Raw genomic sequence first — 24,897 nt, forward strand, 5'->3', positions numbered from 1 at the left:
AGAAAAGTTTATCTTGACGTTTTTTAATGAAACGTATTCGAAAAACAAACAACTTGCAGACGATAACATCTGCATTAGGTCTGCGTGACGTAAGCGAAAAAAAGGCCACGTAGAACTTTTTTAAAAGGCCAAACAGCATCGCTAGAAGAAGTAAATATAAATGTGGTTGCATCTTACAATCCACATTTATTTAACGTGTAGAAATGTCAAAACTTTAAATTATGTTTTTTTTTTGTGGGTTATGATTTAAACAGGCTGGCAAGTTGGGCTGGTAAATAAAATAACGAGCTTTGTTAAAACAATGTTCATAGCTTTTCTAAATTGACAAACACAAACATGTTATTATACCCTAGATAGAAAACGAAAGTTAGTATCGCAAGTGACCTGATTGATCCATTTGATGGCAAGTGGTTGATTCGTAATTTTTTCTTTTTCAGATATATATTTCATTTTTTTTTTTAAACAATTTTATTAGTTAGAACATTTTGTTTTTTAGTTAGTTCTGACACCGAAGATTCCGGCCAACTTCGTTAACTTTTAAATGTGTCAAACATTAATGTTTTATTAGTTTGATCAACAACTAAAACATTGTAGTTCAACTCCTACACGACTCGTTTAGTTTCACATTTTGAAATGATCCCAACACTTTCAAAAAATCTGTGTTCGATAATCCATCTAGTAACTTGATCATAAACGTCCTCCCAATATGCTTGTAAATGAACCAAAGGATTTCCCATCCATGCACATCCACTAAGAAAATTAACGTGTGTTCGTTTATGTTTGTTTAACACAATGTACGGTTCACAAATGTAAATGAATGAACATACTTGAAATTAATGAATGGACATAAGTGACCTAACACCGATTAAAAGTAAATACAAACAACAATATGTAAGAGTTAAAAAGTTATTAAATTGTAATGGGCCAAATAATTTTTGTAAATATATTAATAATCATAAATGAACTAACTTAAATAAGCGTAAATGAATGAACATATATTAAGGTAAATGAACAAATAAAAACAAAATCAAATTAACCAACACTCACGAACATAATTGAACGATTGAGACGTGTTCATGGTTGTTCACTTAACCAAGTAAACAAATTTTGGTGTTAGCGTTTGACTTTATTTGTGTTTTAATTTTGCTAGTCACTTACTAGTTTTCGATGCTTGGGTTTGAATGAAATTAGCAGTTAAAAAAAAAACTAAATAAACAACAAATTATCCACGTTCGTTCCTTTATCAAACAAAATAACAAAACTGAACTCCCGCTGAACATTCTTGAGCGGTTTCACTAAGGTGCTGTTTGTTTTTTAAGACAAAAACTGTCTGCAGTCTGATTTATCTGATTTCATGTCTGCAACTGAAGATGTGATCTGAAGGCGTGCAATCTAAAAATATAATACTGTTTGTTTTATAAACTGGGTATCGTCTGCATAAGCTGAAAATTAGTTACCTATCATACATATCACAGTAGATAGAAGTCATTTAACGTCTGTAGACTAGTAAAATAGTTGGTGGTGGGCGGTGGACGATGGTGGTGGCGGACAGTGGGTGGTGGTGGTGATGGACGGTGATGGTGGCGGGTGGTGGACGGTGTTGGTGGCGGATGGTTGGTGGTGGTGTGTGGTGGCGGACGATGGGTGGTGGTGCTGATGGACGGTGATGGTGGTGGGTGGTCGACAGTGTTGGTGGCGGATGGTAGGTGGTGGTGGTGGGTGGTGGTGGCGGACGGTGGGTGAGATAGGCGGTGGGTGGTGGATGGTGTTGGTGGTGGCGGACGGTGGGTGGTGGTAGTGGACGATGGTTGTGGCCGACTAGGTGGTGGTAGGGGACGGTGGGTGGTGGTAGTGGACGATGGTTGTGGGCGACTAGGTGGTGGTGATGGGTGGTGGTGGCGGACGGTGGGTGGTGGCGGTGGCGGACGGTGGGTGGTGGTGGCAACGCATGATGGGTGGTGGTGGTGTTGGACATTGGGTGTTGGTAGGATGTTAAGAAGTGTGAAGATGTGTGAAGAAGTTAAACAATAACTTCTTTTTAAGACCATAAAAACAGTTTGCAGATCTTATTTAAAAAAAAAGTCTTCAGAAGCTTATGTCTGCGCGCCCGCATACATAAGCCTCCTACAGATGTTTTAAGTAAAAACAAACACCACCTAAATGTTCGGATTGTGTATAGGCCTACCTCCCAATTTACATGTTATGTTTCGAGTGAGGGGAAGGGTATCACTTAATACCACACCCATCGATAGATGCGAAAATTTTCATAACTAATCACATACCTAATTGTATATTACCCGCCCCGAATGTTTCAAGTTTACCCATTAGGTTCATGATTAGGCTCAATTATCATCCCTAACTATGTATATGAATCAAATTATCAGTTACATACAACACGGTGTTAAAACGAATTGGCTGATGTCTTGACAATGTAAATTAATTTTCGGATATACTACATTTTATGTCAATATATATCGCAACAAGGATGCTTATTAATGTTCATCATAAGAACTAAACCTAAAAAGTAAATGTGTCAAACTAACATTTCTAAAATTAAAAAAAAAAAATAGCAGCATTCGTATAACATGTTGTAAAAAGAATTAACATATTTAAAACAATGTTTATTCGGTCGGTAAAACCTATGCATCGGGTTAAACCCGAGCGTTACAGCAGAGAGTTGATGAGTATTTGCTCGGTATTGGTTACGTTCGTAATGGCACCAGAATTAAGCCCTAAAAATAAATTCCTCAAATTAACATATAAAAAAAATAATATTTTAAGTGAATTTAATTCAGTCGATAAAACCCGAGCATTGTAGGTACCGGACGTTGAGCAATGAGTTGGTACAAGTCGGGTGTTGGTAAAACCTGAGCGTTGTTGGTCCCTACCGTTGAGATGGTGAATCGATGCGAATTTTGTCAGTTTCGGATACGTTCATTACGATACCAGAAATGAAATAAAAAGGTCAGTAAAACCCAAGTGTTTTCAGCCCCAGGCGTTGAGACGGTGAGTGTACGCGAATTCAATATGTATCCGTCACCTTCGATGCAGTACGGGAAATAAAACAAAAATAAATAAATACATAAATAAAAGTTGAGGTAGACCAACGGAGTGGCGCCAGTCAGTAAACTCGGGCGTTGTCGGTCCCAGGTGTTGGGGCGATGAGTGTACCCGAATTTGGTTGATTTATCTCACATTTGTTATGATATCGGAACCAAAAAAAATTCTGTTCGATCAGTTTCCGTGACGTTCGTTACGCGATAGATGAACTAAAAAACAAAATTTGCGGACCAATAGTGCCGCCAAGTGACCAATAGAAGCTTTAGCGGCATTAATGTTCTTAATTATTATATAGTAATAATTTATGTATTAATTTTAGTAAAAGTAAAGGAAATCTATATTTTAATATGAGATATATGAAAAAAGGAAAAAACAAAAACAAATTTCACATACTAAGAGTCATGTCATGGTGAACTAATATTATTTTAAGTATGAATAGATTTATTCTTAATTTTAGGGTGTTTGTATATTTTGAATGGTTCACACTGTAATCACATCTATGCAATCCGTCATATTAGTTGTTTCAACTTCTAAATAGATATTTAGTTTTGATTATTCGAGTTAGACGACATTAAAGTTGTGTAAACAAGCGTTTGGGGCTTCACCTTTTAAATGATTGCATAACATTAAATCAGCAGTAACGTTTGATTAGTGTCAATGATATGTGTATAGAATGCCCTAATTTTATTTGTAAATAGTTTGTTACACATGTATCTTATATTAACTTAATATTATTTACACAATTCTCAATGTTTCTATGTTTTGTTTTTAAGATGCTAATAGACATACCGAAACAGTTTGTAACATCCTGATGTAAGACTTTGTAAGAAATGTTGGATTATGTCTTCAGGCCAGATGTATCAAGTAAAGAGACCTCGGTGTTCAACGTACCATGTCCATCCTTAAGGAATCCATCTAGAAAAGTTTCTCAAGGGGTGTTTGGGATTCCTTATTTGCCTCCTTATAACTTTTTCGATAAGTAAACTTATTCTCTCACAAAAAATCACAGTACCAAACACCTTTTAATTTTTCAAAAAGTTTCATAAGTTGCTCAAAATAAGCAATCCCAAGCACCCCTTTACTAAAAAAGTTTACTCTTATATTTTTCTTTTCAATAATCTTCAAACTTGTTGCTTATGTATTATTTATGTAATGGAGAGGTACCAGCTGATGTATTAAAAAACATTCAGAAGGACGTTCTAGATATGAAGGGTTGTTTTGGGTTTGATATGAGATGGGTTAATCTAGGCTAGGTTCTGGATGTTCAACGAAACCGGTTCCTGGAACCGAACCGGTGGACCCGAACAGGACCCGAACCGGTTCCTACCCGTTTTTTGTAGGAACCGGACCCTATCTGATTCAACCCGATGATCCGTGACCGGTTCTTGCATTTCTGAGTGGGGGCGGGTAGGAACCGGAACCGAACCGGAACCGGTTCTGGAACCGAACCATCCGGAACCGGTTCCTAACCGGTTCTAGCCGTTGGATCGAATATAGCCGTTGGAAATCGTTTTTTTGGCCGTTTTTTGACCGTTGGGGTCAAAAATAGCCGTTTTTTGGCTCCCCCAAGCACCCCACTGTATTTGGTGTCATGGGTTCATCACAACACTCAAAACGCAAACCCGAACGCAAAAAAATACAAAAAAACGCTATTACAACGTTTTGAGTTCTCTAATCTCTTGTTTTCTCTTCTTCTATATTCATATTTGTTGTTATGGCTGCCTCACAATCATCGGTTGGTCAAGGTTCCAACGCCGAACCAAGTTTCTTCGTATTGTACCTCATAATCGTAATCAAGAGATTTAGTGCAATTGGGATTTGGTTGAATTGAGTGACCATTCATTGAAGGCTCGGTGCAAGTTTTGTGGGATTTATTTAAACCCACTTTCGAATTCAAATTTGAAGAAACACATCGAAAAACCGTATTGCAAGGCGTTGAAAAAGAACGTCGATTCGCAACAAACTCAAATGGATAGTGAAGGCGGAATATTTACATACCAAATTGATCGAGTTCAAGATCGTATGGCGAAGTTTGTGATTCAAAAAGCTTTGCCGTTTAGCCACTTCGACAACCCTCGCTTAACCGCCATGATTCGAGATACGCTTCAACCACAATACACTCACGTAAGTCGTCATACTCTTAAACGTTATTGTTTAAAATTGTGGAAGAATGCCAAAGAGGTACTAATTGCATATTTTGAAAATATAAATACGGGAATAAACTTAACTAGTGATGTTTGGTCGGCTCCACATGGTCTACCCGAATCTTATCTTTGTGTCGCCGCTCATTGGGTAGACCCGTCATCGTGGGAAATGATGAAACGCACCATTGCTTTCGAACTCTTTGAGTATCCACATACGGGAGATAATTTGTTTGAAATTTTAGATTATGTTATAAAAACTTATAAACTAGAAAATAAAATATTTTCAATGGCATTTGATAACGCGTCGAATAATACATCGGCGGTTGATAAATTAAAATTAAAATATACGCCGATTTGCAATGGTGTATTTTTTCACTCAAGGTGTGTTGCACATATCATTAATTTAATCGTGCAAGACGGACTTGCTTCGGATGAGGTTACATCGGTTATAAACGATTTTAGACTAATGATACATGAAGTTTTTAAGAAAAGTAAAAAAAGACAAATGGAATATAGAAAATTTTGTAAAGATACGGGAAGAAAAGTTTCGGGAGCTAATTGGGATGTACCTCATCGATGGAATTCCACTTGCATAATGTTTCAAAGTGCTTTGAAACAAAGAGAAACTTTACAAATGTTTCATTCTAGTCTTGCCGAGAATGATTTGGCAATCCCCTTTTCAAATGAGAAATGGGAAATTATCAATGACTTATCGACTTTTCTTGAAGTTTTTAAAACATCAACTACGAAACTATCGAGAACGTATTATCCGACAAGTCCCTTGGTTCTTTCGGAGTTATTTTTAATCGTTAACAATCTTAAAGAATTTGAAAATAAAAGTCCAATGTTTTCAAACATCATATTACCAATGAAGTTTAAATTAAAAAAATACTTTCTTGAATTGCCACCGGTTTTTACTTGCGCCGCCGCTTTAAACCCAATGTTAAATGTTACGGGGGTTGAATGTGTGATAGACGAAATTTTTCAGCCTTAGATACGCATGAAGTTGACCCAAACTTTTCAACAGAGGCAAAAAATGATTTTAACTTGAATTTTAAATTTATGTATGACTTTTATTTAAATAAATATGGGTCAAACATACACATGCCTATGCCGGGGGGGTCTTCATCAAGTTCAAGTGCTACTAGAGTACGAGATCCCATGATTAACCTTATGAACACCGTTCGCAACGTAACGGCTAAAAAACAAAGGGGTAACACCCCTTCAAGCGAACTAGGAAGGTATAGTGCAAATGATTACTCTACCGGTTTATCCGAAGAGGAATATGGCACTTTTGATGTTTTGGCTTGGTGGAAGGTAAAGGAAACCGAGTTTCCGATTCTTGCCACCATGGCCCGTGATTTACTAACCGCCCAAGCTTCTACGGTAGCTTCGGAATCCGCTTTTTCTCTTAGTGGCAGGGTAATATCGGTGAGAAGAACAAGACTAAATTCGGAGTCGGTGGAGATGTGCATTTGCTTAAAGGATCACTTGGACTCAATCGATCGTATTCAACACGTAACCACTTTCGAAGATGAAACACCACTTGATGTTCGAGTGCACGACGAACAAGAAGGCATTTCTACAAGTAATTCCGAGGAAGAAGTCGCCGCTCAATAATTACGACGAACAAGAAGGCTTTTCTAGAAATAATATGTCACAACTTTATATTTATAAGTTTAATGTTTTGTTAGTTTGTTTTTGAAGATTTTAAAACATGTAACCTTTTTTTTTTGAACTTCTTAAAGTAAATAAAATGAATTTTATGTTAATTGTTTTGTTTATTTTTCATGCTATACAAATACGAATCGTAGTTTAGAATCCAAATCGCAAACGAAAAACGAAAAAAAAAAACTAAATGCACTTGTATTGCAAATCCAATGAACAAGTTTACATTGTACAATGGTTACATATTTAACTGATGATGTTCCAACTGATGAAACTCTGCAACTGATGTGTCACTGATTCATATTTTGCATCAGTGACAACAAACTCTGCAACTGATGAATGTTCCCACTGATGAGTATTCCTCATCAGTGGCAACCTTCAGTAGTTGTCTTCAGTGGCAACCTTCAGTAGTTGTCTTCAGTGGCAAACATCTTCAGTAGTTGTCTATTCTTCATCAGTTAATTGTTTATTTTTATGTTAATTGTTTTTTTTATTTTTCATGTTATACAAATACGAATCATAGTTTAGAATCCAAATCGCAAACGAAAAACGAAAAAAAAAATAAAATTTTACACTGTAACCGGTTGGAACCGGTTACGGTACAGGAACCTGTAAGAACCGGTTAGATAGGTTAGGGGTCCGATGGTGGGAGAACCGGTTCGGTTCCCTAACCGGTTCGAGCCTGGAACCGGTTTAAAAGGGGGTTTTGAATATAGGAACCGGTTAGGAACCGGTTCCGGTTCCTAGTCCCAAACCGTTTTGAACATGCCTAGGTTCGGCGGCTAAGACAAGATTTGATACCCATCATCTCAAGGAGTAGGCCCAAAATTCAATTGCATAGAGAAGTGCGTTAGCTCAACTTGAAGGAGAATTGTCCTGGCCTAGTGAAACTGCTTCTGCTAATTTGATGAGCCACTTTGTCACTACCAAAATGTAACATTTCCCCCTCAAGCGAGTGGTTATTCCACCCGGGGGGGGGGGGGGGATGAAACCGAGGGCACAAGTTTGAAATTGATAGGAAACTACACGACTAGAGCATTTATGATATTGCAATAATGCCATGCAGTTGACAAGCATTGCACCTCTTAACAAATGTTGCTAAATCTATCTCCATAGTTGGCCCATAGTAGGCGATCATATGTCTTTGTGCCACCGGTATGTCCTATGTCTCGGGGCATGGACTTCCTCGAAAACCTGTCGCACATCCTCTTGAAGGATGGTAACGATGGCCATTATCACCATAGGGCTGTGCCAAATGCATCTTCTCCTTGTTACATTTACTGAATGTACACTCATCCTTTACTAAATTAGTCACACCGTCTCTATACATTACTCACTAGTTGCATTACTAAAGGTGGCGAAAACATAATGCAAAGTGAATAATCTTTATAATTTCATAACCAAATAGTAAAACTATAAAATGAACAATATAAATGTAGCCCTACATAAATAATGATTTAATTTCAAAGATGTCAGCAAACTGCAAATAGTTATTGTAATTTCAGAAATTGCAGGCATGATACCAAACATGTGAACCCCCAAAAAAGATCAACTTCCAGTCAAGTATATGACATCTAGATTCACCATTACTAACCTACAAGCTACTTACCTGACCCGACCCGACCCGACCCGACCACATCAACAATTAACATTCCTAAAGTAAATAAATATCAACAGAGCTTGCCTCCTCACCATTTATGATCTACACAAAACACATGACAAAGTAAAATCAGACTATAAATATATTTAATAATCAGTTATTTCCAAAGAGTCGGAATAACTTTACTTACCTTCTAGATAATGCAGTTACATCTTCATTCAACCATGGAGTTTGCAGAAACTCATCATCACAATCTTTAACATCAATAGTCTCCATTTCAAACTCATTGTGACCACAATACTCATTCCACTCAAACCACATTTTAGCAATTGACTCCTTTCTAAAACATGTGGTATGATCTTTCTCCTCAGGAGAACCCGCGGCAATTAACCGATAAGTATACACCTTCCTCACCTGACCGGGCCGAAAAGCCCGACCGATCGCTTGACGAGTCACAGACGGGTTCAAATGCACATCCAATATTATTATTCTAGAAGCTCCAACTAATGATATACCCTCCCCACAAGCCTTAATCGACCCGAAAAACACTTTTGCATCAGGCGTGTTGTTGAACGCATCCATTGCTACTTCTCGTACATCATTGTCGTGATCTCCGGTTATTAAAAATATTTGCTTGTTCAAGCTCCAGCCTTTGACTCTCTCGGTCAACTTTAGCAGAAAATGTAAAGGGAGTAGATAATTACCAAACACAAGAAGCTTTTCACCATTCGATTCACAAAGGCGAAGTAGATTGAGAAAGAATTTAGCTTTAACACCTTCTCGCTCATCTAAAGTCTCCAAAAGTGCATCAATTTTTTTCAAATTATCATCGTTTTTGTCTCTGTCGGTAGTTGTGGATTTTACAAGAGATTTTAAATCCGGGTGGACGTAAATCGCACTACCATCAGAACTGACTTTAAACTTTCTCGCCATTTTTTTCAAATCTTTAACTTCCCGTTTTTGCCTCGGGCTAAGGTTTAAAAAAACCGAAAAATCGACATGGCCTGGTAGCTCATCCAAGAAATCCCCTTTGTAGTAGTGAAGAACATTTCTCGTCATCTCACGTAAATCTTCAATAACCCTGACCTTTCGTTTAAAATTCTCGTCCTTTAGTAATGTATGTTCAACCAGCTCACAAAACTCGCTATCAGTGCTCTTCTTAGAAAGGTTTTTTCGTGTTTCCATTGACACTCGACTCAATATACGTTTTTTTATAGATTTTGAACCGTCCATTTTCAAAAACCGTGGTCGAACAAGGTTTAAGATGTTGAAAACCTCACTGACATGATTTTGGTAGAGTGTTCCGGAAAGAACGACTTTTCTTGGAGTTTCAACCTTTTCAACTGATGTGAAAACATCGGTGTCTTTGTTTCTTGGAGTGTGACCTTCGTCTAGTATCACAAGTGATGGAAATTTAATTAAAATTTCCTGACAGGTGACAGAAACCGAGCTTCTGTCATTGTCACATACTATGGTGGAAAATTGTTTGTAACCAAGAAACAGTATGGAGCGCATGTTGGCCCATTTTTTTAACACTTCAAGTTGTTGGGCCCGGTTATCAGCTTTTTGGGAATAACAGTCAAAGAGTGGTATGTCTTCAACTTGCCATCTTTTAAATTCTTTCTTCCACGTGGCTAGAATGCCTCTTGGTAGGACCACCAACGGTCTTGCATCAGGATATTTAGCCATGAAACTTTGGATGAAACTAATAAGCATGAACGTTTTCCCGGACCCTGGTGCGTGGGCCAGGATGCAGCCACCTGGGTTGTCAGAAACTAGGTTACTGATGAGGAAATTAAACCCTTCAATCTGATGTGGCTTCATTTGCTTTTTATGTCTTGGATGAGCGGATACTTCTACCACAGAGAAATCTTTTCCTGGTGTTTTAACTCCATCCAGAACCGCACCAGACGTGTCTCCGAATTTATCAGATCGATCTTCTGTATAATAAGTTCTCGTACTCTTTGCAGTCTGAATTCAAATGACATACAATAATATAATCTCATAAGTGGGATGCTAATGAATATAACAATGTAATATTGTCATGTGCTATGAAGAATGTAAATTTACCTTGGGGCGCTGAAACTCGATAATGGATTCAATACTCCGTTCGACTACCCCACATACACGACAAACGTAACCGATATCGTCTTTTAGTATATATGAATGATCACATTCTTCGTCTACCTTTGCGTGTTCGGTGACCGAAGGGTCCATGTCAGCATCCTGACAGAGATAAAAAGAAATTACACTTCTTGAACTTATACCTGAAGTAACTTTTAGAATGGGTCGGGATGGAGAATGGGTTAAACGAGTTTGGGTAAAAAGGGTTGTGTTTATGGGCAGGCCAAAAAGGGTCATGCTGGACCGTCTGTCAGAAAACATGTCCACTGTTTCTTGAATTTTGTAAATAATATGTGTAATAAAATATCATCACAAAAGTATATTACTAAAACAAGAATGTAATTTCTTTCAAGTAAAACGATTTAGAACATTGAAAGTGTCTGAAAGCACATTAGGTGATCGTTAACGTGTTGACCCGTTCAGCCAATATGACCATTTCATTTTCAGTTGACTTTATAAGCATTTTTCTCATTCTTTTGTTTGAATTTAATAACCTGGTGTGTGAGAATGCAAATAAAACATAAATGTGTACCTTTGAGGACTCTAGTCCAAAGTTCATTTCTTTCCATATGTCAGCTAAACCATCAGCATTGGCATCAGAATCGCTTCCTTCCATGTCTGAATCAGAATCACCACCAACATATTCACCTTTATCATGGTTCTTTTCAGCATCAACATCATTATCAGCATTCTTGTCTTGTATATCTGTTGATCCAATAACAATATTTGTTTGTTTTTCTTCTACTCCTATTTCTTTTCCTATTTTCCCTTTCCCTTTCCCTTTCCCTCTTCCTCTTCCTCGTCCACCACCACTGCCGCCACCGCCACCGCCACCGCCACCGCCGCCGCCACCACCACCACCTCCTCTCCCACCTGAAGCTTGACCTTGAGCATAATCTCCCTCCTGCATGGTGAGGAAACCGACACATGACACATCATATAAATACAACATTATATTAACTCACATCAAAATTAATATTTTGCAGAACACTAATTAGAGGCATGGTCATTTCAGCCAAATCATCAAAAAGATAGGTCATCGTATCTCCATAAAGTTGAATGAATGTATCTGAAAACTAGTAAAAAGGTGAATCATGTAATTAGATTGTAATTTATGCTTGCAACCTCCGATCGAATTCACTTAATTCGAAACAAATTAGTTAGTTCTTTCTAAGGTCAAATACCATTTTGAAAAAACAACATACTTCATGGTTTTTTCACACAAAAATCTCAATTTTTTGCACGAAAAGTCCCTCTAGATGTTAATTTTGAACAAAATTGTGCACTAAAACAACTTGGAACTGATATATCCGATTGTTATACTCAAGTGTTTATCTTTTTCCTCACATGGCTTATATCTTTTTCATCCTTGTTTCTTAAAATAATTTGGATGCACCAGCTTTAAGTTTTTTTTATAAAAAATTCACAACTTTGTTCAAATTTAACACGTAGAGACTTGATATAACAATTATTCATAAAAATATAATACAGGACGAAATGGGTAGTGGGTCGATCCGTCCTGTTTTGGCATCTTACCAGCCCATCCATTTGGCCTCTTTTACAGGTAAGCATGCCATAAATCTTGATCAGTAACAGTTTCCATCACAAACACATGAAAAGTTATACCAGATCTTCACTAAAACAAACCAAAAAGTCGATACAACTTACCAAAAACTGTTTCATTGAAAACTCCCCTTCAGGTTTGCTTAAAACCACATCTCGATACGGTTGAAAGGGCCTTCCGACTGTGGTTTCATCATCATCCGATTCAATATTAACAACAGCATCTGGCGCATTTATACCATTAACATTAGCAGCATCATGCATAACAATATCTCCCACATGATTTGTGGCGAGAATTTCAGTTTTCACAGAACTTGTCTCCATTAAATCAGCCCTAAGTGAGGGAAACTTTCTAAAAGTAGGCCCCAACATATGTTTTCTATACAAACGAAGATCTGCTATTTCTTTTGTAACAGACCCGAATTCAGGTGAATCAAGCTCTTGCATCCAGTCTCTAATAGCAAATGGATTAGTATAGTCAATAGTTCTCTTTGGCTTTTTTGCATCATATGCGTACGAACTGTACTGTGGGCTTGGAGATGCACTTTCTTTACTGTTGGTTAATACTCCCATAAATGTTCCTGAAACAAACATACAGAAACAATAATAGATAGTGAGAACTTTGTACCCTTCAAAGTTGAACTCGAACCATAAATCTAACATGATTGAGCGTGCAGATTTTGGCCTGCGTTGTTTCTTGACTATACTTACAAGAATTTTGCTACACTACAAAATAAATAATAAAAGAACACATGCACAAAGATCATTCATTCCAACTTTGGCCGATGATGCATGTTCTACACCTATCTTAGAAAGTTAGAATTCTAAAAGCTTGATTGCTACAGCATATCGAATAATGAAAGCCCAATGTTTATTATTGACCAACTACTTGAAGAAGTACAATGAGGATAGTTTCATACTTCGTCGATACAAACATATGAAGTTGAAAGAAAGATGTAGCTGGGATGAGCCTTTTTTACCGAATACCAGTACCGACCAAACACAACCAGTACCGGTATTCCTTTTTCATGTTTTCGGTTTCGGTATTTCCAATGGTACAGCCGGATACCAAACTTTTTAATACGGTACCGATCTCATCCCTATAGCTGACATATGATAGTGATTAGAGTTGATTACCATTTGAAACCCTAAAAAGTAGAAAATTAGGGATTTCAGAAAACATAAGAGCATTATTTCATAGGGTTTTAGCAAGTGATGAGAGTAGGTACCAGAGGAGGAGGTAGTGGTGTAATGCGTGTTGATGTTGTTCCGGTGGTCTTCGATGTCCATTGAATTGACTGTAATGTAATGTAAGAAAACATGATCGAATAAATGACATCTATTTATATAAACGAAACATCTCCTCGATTGAGGGGTAGAACTAGAAACCCTAAATAAATATTGAGTAAATTGAGGACTTACATTGGCTATGAACAACGGCCAAGTCAGCTTGATTTGATGATCGTGATTGAAGAGCAGAAGAATTAGATAGACAGAGAGAGAAAGGGGTTGGGTTCAGCTTGGTGAGGTGGCCTTTGGGGTTGGGTGAAGTTTGATGCCAACAATAAAGCAAAAGCAAACACACAATATATATATATGCCAAATGTCTTCCATAGGAAGATTGATTGATTTTCTTTTCTTTTTCCTTTATTTTTTTTCACTAAACAAGCTATACATAGTGTGATCACAAGTAGGGGTGAGCAACTTGACCCATAATTAAAAAAACGAAGAAGAGAAAATAGCGTCTATCTTAAGAAAGAAAACAAAACAAGGAAGACAGCGTCGGAAAAAGAAGTTATAGCCGATGGAAATTAAGGCGAAAAAGAAGGAAACTGACGAAGAGTGGCGGTTCTTTGGTGTTATAAAGGATTTTTTGAATTTCAAGTCCCTACAAATCTGGACAGGTGGGAGGTTAGGATTAACATGGCCATAGCTATGTCAGTCGGCTGCATAATGACCTCCTAGTACAAAAGTCAAATCAATTTGACAGGACAAGGAGCAACTGCCACATTGATACATCATAATAATAACTACCAGTTTCTCACAAGAAGCTCCAAGCTCTCACCCTTAGAATAAAACACGAAGTCTTAGACTCACGAGCTTCTAGCTTCCGAAAAAAAGGAAACATCATAAAGTACAAAACCACAAAGCGAATAAAATAGCATACGATAGGTCGACGCCATAAGCTCCTAGCTTCTAACCCTAAGCTTCAATAACGGAAGCTTCGGGCCACAAGCTTCTAGCTTTCGGACCACACGTTAGAAACATTTTCCAGCTTATGGACTTCAACAAACAAGTCCAAAACAACAAAATGGGTATATGCATTGGTCTATGAAGAGGCACGCTGCTGAGCCCAAAAGCATTAAACACCTAGGGAGCAAAAATCCCGAAAAGAAAAAAAAGTCGAGTCACAAGCATTCACCATTACAATCCAAATACTTTTGACTAGCAGGGGGTGATGGCGTGGGTACCTCTACCAACCCATAAGCTAAAGAAGCTTAGGAATAAAGGAAAATCAAACATAAGCTTACCAGCTAGGGAAGCTTAGGAATAAAAAAACAGTAAACATAAGCTTCCAGACAAAAAGATTGACACTTGCCCAGCAAGGTTCCTAAGTTGACCAGGAATCTCTTGCTACAGCAACGTTAGAAAAAGTCATGGCTTACAAAAAGCTAGTGTCTGCCATTAAGTAAAAGCAACAAGAAGACAAATAAAAGATGAGCAAAACTTATATGGAAATAGCATACACCCGACCTGCATAAGCTAAAGAAGAGCTGACCTTTTCCAATTAAGAAGCTTCAGCTTCCCCTAGGGAAGCTTCCGACTGCATATAAAAGGAACACTTCACCAAAGGTATTCTCATTCTATCTTCACTCCATTCTCTCTAAACCCTCTCTTTACACTCCTACAACCTTATAATCATATCATATCATTGATTCTCATGCTGTAGGTTGATCATAGGAGACCCCCTCCTACGGTGAGACTAACCGGTCGTGTTTTCTTTGATTCTTAGCAGGTATAGAAGATTTGGTTCGGATACACTCTTGGACTGCCATATTCTTGTTGTTAGCTACATCGTTGTAGCAACAAAGAGAACACGCCAAATGTCTTTAAAGGACGATGGTCAGCTGGTCACTACCTTTTTTTTTATTTCTTTTAGTGAAATATCATACCACTTGACCATCATTACGTAACTACTAGACGCTTTAACTTATTATAACCTATATACGTTAGAAAATATTTTTAAGTTACTTTTTACTGTGTTAGTTGCAAAGAGTAAAAAGAGTCTGAATGTGAGGTTGGAGAAGTGGCATACGACTCTCGAGGGCAAATGTCTAAGGATTAGTTGCTCTAAGATTGAGTACCTTTATTGTGACTTCGATGATGCAGCTACTGAGGAGGGCACTCAGATCACCATTGAGGGTCAAGTAGTTCCGCAATCAACCAAATTCAAGTATTTAGTATCATTTGTACACAGAGATGGAGAGATATCAAATAGACAATGATGTGGACCACTAGGGTTGCTATAATAGAGTGTAGCCACTAGGGTTTTGTGCGACAAGAGGTTCCCCGCTAAATCAACAGGGGAATTTTATAGGGTTTCTGTTAGACCTGCATGTTACATAGGAGCGATTGTTGGGCCACAAAAGGACACGGACTCGTGATCGATGTCGAAAGGTCAATCAAAAACATTTGTAAAATACCTTTACTAGCTAGGGCAAGTAAAGTGTCGAATTCACAGGGAATCAGTGGAAAGTTGTTGGTGCATGTTTTGTGACCGTCGCTATGCAATTCTGTTCAGCGTTGTGGAAGTACGAAGTTAGGCAACTTCGCCATAGGCGAAGTATGGCGAAGTTGTAACAACTTCTGCCATAGGCGAAGTTGTTGGCGAAGTATGGCGAAGTTGTAACAACTTCTGCCATAGGCGAAGTTAGAACAACTTCGCCATAGGCGAAGTTGTAACAACTTCGCCTACAGGCCCAAGCCCGCGAAGTTTATATATATATGTGTGTGTCTTGTTTAGGTTTAGGGATCCAGAAATTAAGAGTGTTTTTGTGTTCAGTTCAAGTAGCTAGAGAGAAACCTACCAAGAGAGTCGTGTGGGACGACCCGAGGTAGAGCTCACCTCGGGTCGGCCGTCATTTGTTTTCATGTTTGGTTTGTAAGTGTTTTGGTTATTTTATAAAAGATCTGCAGATGTGTTTATCCCATTCGTGTGTTTGTTCGTGTATGTGTTTGTGTGTAATCGTGTTCTTCGTCTTCTACACCATTAAACGAGTCTAGGAGGATTCCGCACTCCTAGACCTCGTACGGATCTCGTATCGATCGGCGACGCCCCGCGGGGACCTACATTTGAGACATTTTAGAGTTCATAATATTTAGACTTCTCAATCAAGATGCAAGATAGAGAACGGGATTAAGAGTCCAAAGATCGAAGAGTTTCTACTATTTAATCAGACACTACGGGTCGAGGTCAACTCGGGGTGACTTGGGGAAAGCCAAATATGCTTTGAGAATAGATAGGAGGTATCATAATCTCTGAGTTGTTGCCCATTTAAAATTTTGAGCTTAATTGAACCTAACCCGTATCACAGAAACGATGAAAACCATTCTAAGTTATTTACCTGCTTACAACCTGTTTCTTTATGTCATAATAAAGCTGAACACGGATCTGTGTGACAGTCACGTAGTTAGTATGATTCATGTTCGGATCTTTTCTAAAACATGGTAGTCCCTATCGAGACTGAAATTTGATCCCGTGTATTTTATTTTTAAAATTTTTCTGCTTATATAGTTGTTTGATTTTATACCTGGTTACTTGGTCTTAATCGTATCATTTAATTCTTTAAAGGTTGTTTTAAAACTTAATTGCAAATTGTAGGGGTTTTTTTTGAAAATTTTTATATATAGGCGAAGTTATCCATAACTTCGCCTGCAATAGGCGAAGTTATCCATAACTTCGCCTGTCAAATTTTGACCCTATATAAAGAAGTTTTAAGGTCAGACATGTTCATTATTTCAAAACCAGCGAACTTATCTCCGAAACCTAAGCGAACTTATCGTATTATCGATCTCAATCATCTGTGTACATTCTTTTTCGATTCTAATCCGATTAAAGGTGTGTAGGGTTCTATATATCGTATAATCTTTGTCATAGGGTGTTAATCATAGGTCGTATTGACCTGATTCTCGACCTCGTCTTTCGAAACATTAAACACCCGATTTCAAACTTGTTATTACGTGGTCGTAATCAATTTGGTCGTCTAGAACTTCATAAAAACATGTTTTACGGAGGCCTTAATCTCCAATTTCACCAACTACACGTCGATGTATTCGTCTATCTGTTGCCGATTCATATTCAGGCGAACTTACAGTTTAGGCGAAGTTATCCATAACTTCGCCTGAGGTTTAACTTCGCCTGACAATTAATTAGGTTACAGTATATGAGGCGATGTTGTGGTTAGGCGAAGTTATCATTAACTTCGCCTGGACCTTTTTACTTAACAGTTAACAGACGAAGTTCAAGTTGAGGCGAAGTTGTTCCCAACTTCTCCCCACCTCTAACTTCGCCTATACAGAATAAATCATAACTTCGCTCATGGTAACAGGCGAACTTGTGATTTGCGTTGACGTGTATCTAACTTAGTCTGTTTGATGCAGATATGGCTGCTGTAGGTGGTGCAGGCGGAGATGACGGTGGTGATAACCAGAGACAGTTCTTCCCGGGTCACAACATGTATATAACATTAGACCCGGAGGCGAGCGGAGTTGATGATTTCCGCGAAATCATCACATTCTTACTACGCTCGCGTATATTCCACGCGATCACTACAACACTGCCGATATCCTTGCCCAACATTGAGGATTTTTGGCAGACCGTGGAATATGACTGTAGAGTCGAGCCCCCGGTGATGCGAGCAACAGTCAACAATCAGATTGTTCAGTTCTCTTCTGAACAGATCCGGGCGGCTTTACGATTTGGAGATGAGACGAGGGATGACCCGACAGATTTTGTGGCTCATTTCCGTGATGGAGCGTTTTTGAGGATGGGATACTCTGGTCCCTTGGGGGATACGCAGAGAAGGAAAGGGTTTTTGCTTGACCAGTGGCGCTTTCTCATGCATGTCATGATAGTATGCATATCAGGGAGAAAGGCTGGAACTGATGGCATGGGCGCGACCATGCAGTCGGCGATGACTACTCGAACTTACAACAAGCGATACAGCTTTAGTCAGATGGTCTTCTATGAGATTGATCGTCAGAGAAGGGCGATGGCGCGTGAGAGATTCATCATGTATCCAAGATTCCTACAAATGATCTTGAATCATGTTGCTCCAACGCTACCTCAGCGCCGTCCGATCAGATACGTAGAAAGTGTGAGCAAAAGGATCTTCGCCCAATGCAGATCCTCCAGTGCGAGGAGCAAATCTGAGCTCCGTCCTCGACATACTCCACTATTCGGGTACTTGATCAACCCGGGGTATGTGCCTGCTCGAGGGGACGAGTTTCGGGACCCGGCACCACAACAGGCAGGAGCACCTCAAGCTATACCAGCTGCTCCTGTTGTGTCACCGGAGGAGAACGTTGACCTTGACGCAGAGTTTGGCGGTCAAGGATTTTTTGACATGGAGAGGGTTGATCCAGAGGAGTATGTGCAAGTCTCGGTTGAGAGGGTGTCGACTGTGAATGTTACTAGGACAGCTGCTACGGTGGCTGGTTCTGATGAGGCAAGAAGGATTTTGGTAACACATGAACGGACTCATGGGAAAAGAAAGAGAACTGATGATGATAGCGAGTCAGATTACGAGGAATAGGTACAACAGTTGATTCGGAGATCAAGAAGGGAACGGACAGGTGCAGGATCGGGAGCCGGTGAGAGCTCGAGGGTGGTACGTTTCACTCCACCCGCACTGTCCGGTATGACAATGGTTCCCTCAACATTACAGGTTACGAGGCCAAGTGCTACGGATGTTCCCGTGGTGGCTACCTCATCTGCCTTTGGCCTCCCACCAACTTCATTCCAACTATCGACTCCGGAGATCGTTTCGTTGCCGCCTCCGACTGTTACTCCAACGGAGGTCGTGGCACACTTTATTGAGTCGACTGTTGTGGCCACTGCAGGGTTATCGGTGACGATACCACCTGCGGTTACGTCTTTGCCTACTTCTGAGGTCCCGGTTACATCGGAAATCCCTCCTCAGTACACTCAAGATATATCACATCTGAGGTTTGATTTCGATGCAACCTTATCAGACTCAGAACGAATAGCAGCACTTGAACGGGTCGTGGCAGAGCAGTCAAGGATTAATCTTATCCACACCCAGGCTATTCAACGCCTTGTTGCAGAGAATCAGATGCAGTCGTCCCTGCTGGTAGAACATGGAAAAATCATAGATGCTCTGAAGGAGTTCTTGGAATCTCAGGGGGAGACGAGCTGTAAAGGCGATGAGTTGAGGACCAAGAGACGCAATGATAGAGACGATGATCCCAATGCATTGAAAGGTGCAGGTGGTGAGTTGCCAAGAACTGTACAAGCTCTTGGGACTTCCACAACTCAGGGGGAGTCGACAACTGCAGCTGGTGATGATGATGTAGTGGTTGTGGAGGTTGAGGAGATGGATGATGACTATATAGGTGATGATGATGTATTACCGGTGGATGAGAAAGAGAAGATTGGTGCAGAGATAGTGATTGATAATGATATAGAAGAGGGAGAGATAGTAGAAGTGAATGTGGAGCATGAGATACCAGAAGTAGATAAGGCAGATATGAGTCAACAGATTGGAAGTGATGAGACGGAATGGGAAGAGCAGCCTAGATGGAAAGAAGGTTATGCTCAATGGTTTGTAAAAACGAAGAAACCAGCGGTCCCTACAATGTTTAAGAAGAGTTACAACATTAGAGGCTATGCTGAAGCGAGAAAGGGGATTATTTGCTGGATATACGATGAGCAGTTGAGGCTCTTTGTGATTAAGAGATATGATGGCGTTCAGTACTTCAAAAGATTGTTGAGATCATTGAATACATTGCCAGAATGTGAGGTGAAAGACTTAGCCAGATTGGGATTGATAAACCGAAGTGATGATAATATGGCTAGAGTTATTGGGAAGATTGTTTGGAAGGAAAGTATAAAAGAGAAGAAGTTTGAGCTATTGAAACCACAAAAGGGAAAACTTATCGAAGACAAAGATCGTGGATTGAGAGCAGATGGTAAACCTTGGATGATTATGAAGTATAAGCCGATCCGGTGCCTTAAAGAAGTGCCGATGAAACAGATGCCCAAGGATGTGCTCAAAGATCTAAAGTGGTGGTATGTTGATTGTGAAACAGCTGAAGCAGTGATGGAAGACGAAGATGAACAAGAGCTGCTAAGAGTTTATGATCCGATGCATCTAGTGAACTTGTCGCAAGCTGATCTGCAGGTGCTGAATGAGAAGAAAATCTTTTATATTCCTGCTTGGAAAGACGAAGCGAAGAAATATCAAAGAATTGTATCAGTTTGTGTACGCGAAGGAGTTCATGCTTGAAGATGAAGATGCAAGGTCGTTGAAGATTACAAGACACGTGTTTGAAGATAAAGAGATGAAGCTACTGCCAAGGGGGAGTCTGTTGGTACATGATGTCAGTAGTTCAGTGTCTAGTGTCTGTAATCGAGTCGTTTGGATTTGAGTTTGTATGTAAGCGAAGTTGCTAACAAGTTCGCTGATATAGGCGAACTTGTTAGACAAGCGAAGTTAGTGACAACTTCGCCTGAACATGCCAGGCGAGTTGTCGTGATATATATGTCCTAGGTTACGGCTTAGAGAAAATTATTCAACGAGTTCATTATTCAGAAAACGAGTTAGAGAGAGTCTGTATTTGGTGATCTTTGTATCACGTGTTTACGGTTGCAATATAACGTGTTTGTGTTTATTGTAACGTGTTTAATCGTTTTGTCTTCTACGCTCGTAACGTCTTACGTAGGGATTCCGCACCTACGTAGAACGAGATATCTCGTGTAGATCCGGCTAGGAACCTACAAAAGTGCTAATCAAGTTTAATGCTTTTTAATTATTATACTAGGGTGGACAAACGATGTCAAGCGGTTTGGAAAGTAATTTGGTTGTAAAACAATTTATGAAAACAGTGACTACACTTCAGGTTCGGGGTATGCAAAAAACTGACTGACCATAATTTATACAAGTCGGGAAATCACATAGACATGATTTGTCATTAGAATAGATAAATGATTACTAGACACAATAGTTTGGTTATGATGATTCACAGAACTTAATCCGAAGAATTGACACAACCGAACACGGTCTATCTAATTACCAGTTCATTAATATAAAACTTAGCATCTATCAATGATTAATGGTAAACGGTTCAATGACGATAAGAACTTAATCCTAAATGTTGATGAACACAAACCAAATAATTGATGATAAACGAAAGTTCTAGAAACACAACGGTTTAATCAGTTCTAATAAACATGTAGATTCAATCAACCAAAAGATTAATCAAAACTAACTCCCAATACATGTAATGTTCATAAAAATAATCAGTTCATATGCAAACCCTACACCTGAAGTAGTCACGAGTGGTTTAGCCTTGCCTCTTCATCATAATTAGCTCGATTATGGATTGGAAGGATTGATTATGGTGATTGAGAAGTGTTAAGATGGTGGAGAATGGCCCCAAAATCGCCCAAGTATGTTAGGGTATGAAGCATAATCGTTCTAGGGTTGAACCGGGCTTAAATATGGAAGAAAATACCAAAAAATCTTCCGCCCAGGACACCGTAGCCTACGGTCATCAGTCGCTGCTTTACGGTAACAGCCCCTCTGCACTGTTTTGCCCATAACTTCTTCGTTATAGCTCCGTTTTACGCACCGTTTTCGGCCACGTCTTCGTATTCAAATTCTCTATCATTCCATGAAATAAAATCTTAATTTACACTCCATCTCATCTGCTCCAATTTAGCTCCTTTAAGCTCCGCACACCTGTAATAGCAAACGCACCCAAAGTAATCGTGTTTCCGGCATATAAACTCATAAAACATATGATATGACCCATTTAATACACGATATTTCACCAAAACATCACATTCCCACACTTATCCTTTTTCGTCCCGGAAAAGATATACAATGAAATCAGAACCGGAAACTGGTTCTTCTTAAATAATTAAATTATTTTAAATATCAGTAAATAACACAAAAACCGTGATTTCCGATATTGCTATCCACTTAAACCCATGCCCTAATACTTACCGGGACAAATAAGGTGTGCCAATTTCATTAGTTCATATGATTAAATAGAACCCACACATCAAAGCACTGAAGCCGCTTTACCATGCTTCATTATCGTTTTACCGAGCCGGACCACCCCATCTTGACTTAAACCTTAGAGCTAGATGATCAAAACTATGCACAACCATGTGTACCATTTTAAGCCCATATGTAATAGCTAAAACAATCCTGGATATTTTATCGACCCAAAAGCTAAACTTAAGCATCAAAGTCTACGAGAATGGCCATTAGATACAATTAAGGTGCAATTATGTTACTAACTAGCAAATAGTCCCCACTACATGGTATACCCCTGTTATCAAGAAACACCCCAAAATCCATCTCTAGGGGTGAGTATGCACGAATTTATCTGTAGGGCTTACATGTGACGTGTCCCGTGTGGTCCGTTTCTTAATGGTAATGAGACGCGAGCACGGGGACCCCACATGACTAACAGCGTGGATAATCAAGCCAGTAGTGTAATTGTACTTTGAAAGCACGTAATGATCATGTTTAATGACTTATAGTTGGCAGATAAACTGCGGGTTTGCTCTTTGAGCTCTTTTAATATTCATAAATCCACTTAGGAGATATGAATACCCAGATGATATACCGCATAAAGACCCCTGGTGTCTGAACCCTAGAGCATCCCATCAATACAGGATTTAAGGTTATAAAACCATACACCTATGAAGCGTTAACCACTTAAACTATAAGTATTTTCGTTATGTTTATATCACAAGCCAGCTAGCATATTCTAACGTTAAGCATATCCAAGCATTGTTTAGTAGTGTATTCATATTTTAAAATTTTCTTTTGGTGATCAAATCTCACAAAAAGGCTTGAGTATGGCCCGACCTTTCATCCCAGTCCTTACACAGGTTCAGCTAAAACAAACAAAACCCGAAGATGTTTCCCACTAAAATCAAGCAATTAAAGTTCAATTAAGTCAACAACCAAACCGTCCTTTCATTCTTAAAGGCTGAGCCTGCCGGCACATCCCAAATTAAGTGTGTTGCTGTTCCTTAATTATTATTATTATTATTATTTATTTATATATATATATATATATATATATATGTATTTTTTAAATTTTTTTATTTTTTTATTTTTTTTTATTATTATTTTTTAACAGCTCCAGTTTTTCTATCATTTTTCATTGTGTATAAGTATACAATTTTCGGAACATTCTTAGCATTACCCGCATCCCCACACTTAAACATTACATTGCCCCAATGTAATCATTCATTTAAAATTCTAGTGTGACACATAGGAACTTAAACATTTTAACAACCAAAGTAAAGGAAAGAGACACATGCACCTGATTCGAGTCTTTCTTGTCAAACGGGTCTTGCTGATAAGTACTGTTGCAAACTTGACCCGAACTCCTTGACCTTTGATGTTACACTATATGCTTGACTAGACCACCATGAACTTCCCCACACTTAGGGTTTATTATGACTACAAAACACAAGCAAAAAGTAACACGCAAAAAGAAAAACAAAATTAAAGAAAAACAAAACAAAACAAAATAAAAGGTCGGGTTGCCTCCCGGTTAGCGCTAAGTTTTTGTTAAGGTCTTCAGCCGGACCTTTACCTCATTTTACGGTTATGGTGGTCTAATGGAGTGCTTACCTTCCTCCGCTTCAATATTCTTACTTCTCCAACAGAGTGATACATTATCCATAGTATTCCACCTTGGCCCAAAACACGCCACCCTTCTTTATTCATTCTCAAACCCTGGTGGCTTCTTTACCTTCTCCTTCTTTGGCGGTTTCTTCTTCCTCCTTCCACATGTCTCATCATTACCCACCTTTTTACTCGCAGCCTTGATATCATCACCTGAAGCAGCCAACTCCCCAATTCGAATTTCTACTACATTCAACTCCTCTTTCTCTCTCTCCCGCTTCGACCTATCAAACACAAAACCCTCTTCTTCGGTGTCATCCTCGCTTACATGAAGAAGACACCTGTTAGTAGCACCTGACCTAGAATATTTATTTTCAAAAGAATAATCAAATGAATTTGAAAATATATTTAGAACAAACTTACGGTTACCAAAGGTCATGCACACTGTTCTGTCTCGGCAATTGATTTGAGCATTTGATGTTGCCAAAAACGGTCTCCCCAATATCACTCAAGGTTCTTCTTCATTCCTTGCTGGTGCATAATCAAGAACAAGAAAGTCTTCAGGATAGTAAAAATCACCAACCTTTACCGCGACACCAACCAACTTCCCCCGGGGCCGTCTTTGAGTGAAATCAGCTAACACCAAGGTGGTGTCAACTTCTTGTAAAGGTCCAAACTCAAACCGGTCATACACACTCCCCGGTAGAACACTTACACTCGCACCATAATCAACAAGTGCCTTGGTGGTCTTGAACTCGCCAATCTGAATGGGGATGAGTGGTGCCCCTAATTCAAATTCTTCAACCGCATTGTTCACCCCATTATCTTTAATTGTGATGGC

General features: G+C 39.0%; 1 protein-coding gene across 1 annotated transcript; it reads right to left on the reverse strand.

The window, feature by feature from the left end:
* Positions 1 to 8,295: 8,295 nt before the first annotated feature.
* On the reverse strand, positions 8,296 to 12,823 carry LOC143546963 (protein CHROMATIN REMODELING 35-like). The gene is made up of 5 exons (XM_077038501.1): positions 12,265 to 12,823; positions 11,129 to 11,500; positions 10,543 to 10,698; positions 8,663 to 10,443; positions 8,296 to 8,574 (listed from the first exon to the last, which is right to left on the reverse strand). The coding sequence occupies exons 1-5, from the start codon at positions 12,820 to 12,822 to the stop codon at positions 8,568 to 8,570; spliced, it is 2,874 nt and encodes a 957-aa protein (XP_076894616.1). The 5' UTR covers position 12,823; the 3' UTR covers positions 8,296 to 8,567.
* Positions 12,824 to 24,897: the final 12,074 nt, after the last annotated feature.

This window comes from Bidens hawaiensis, unplaced genomic scaffold (assembly GCF_021521415.1).
Source record: "Bidens hawaiensis isolate Kalapana, Puna unplaced genomic scaffold, B.hawaiensis_p1.1 tig00014524_1, whole genome shotgun sequence".
NCBI classification, from domain to species: Eukaryota; Viridiplantae; Streptophyta; class Magnoliopsida; order Asterales; family Asteraceae; genus Bidens; species Bidens hawaiensis.

What these genes read in the sequence shown, in the direction of transcription:
- LOC143546963 (XM_077038501.1), bottom strand. Translation starts at nt 12,822, where the DNA reads ATGTTAGATTTATGGTTCGAGTTCAACTTTGAAGGGTACAAAGTTCTC. An exon ending in TTTCAATGAAACAGTTTTTG is followed by an intron (nt 11,501 to 12,264) that starts GTAAGTTGTATC and finishes CTCACCATGCAG; the next exon opens with GAGGGAGATTATGCTCAAGG. An exon ending in TTGGACTAGAGTCCTCAAAG is followed by an intron (nt 10,699 to 11,128) that starts GTACACATTTAT and finishes TATCTCTGTCAG; the next exon opens with GATGCTGACATGGACCCTTC.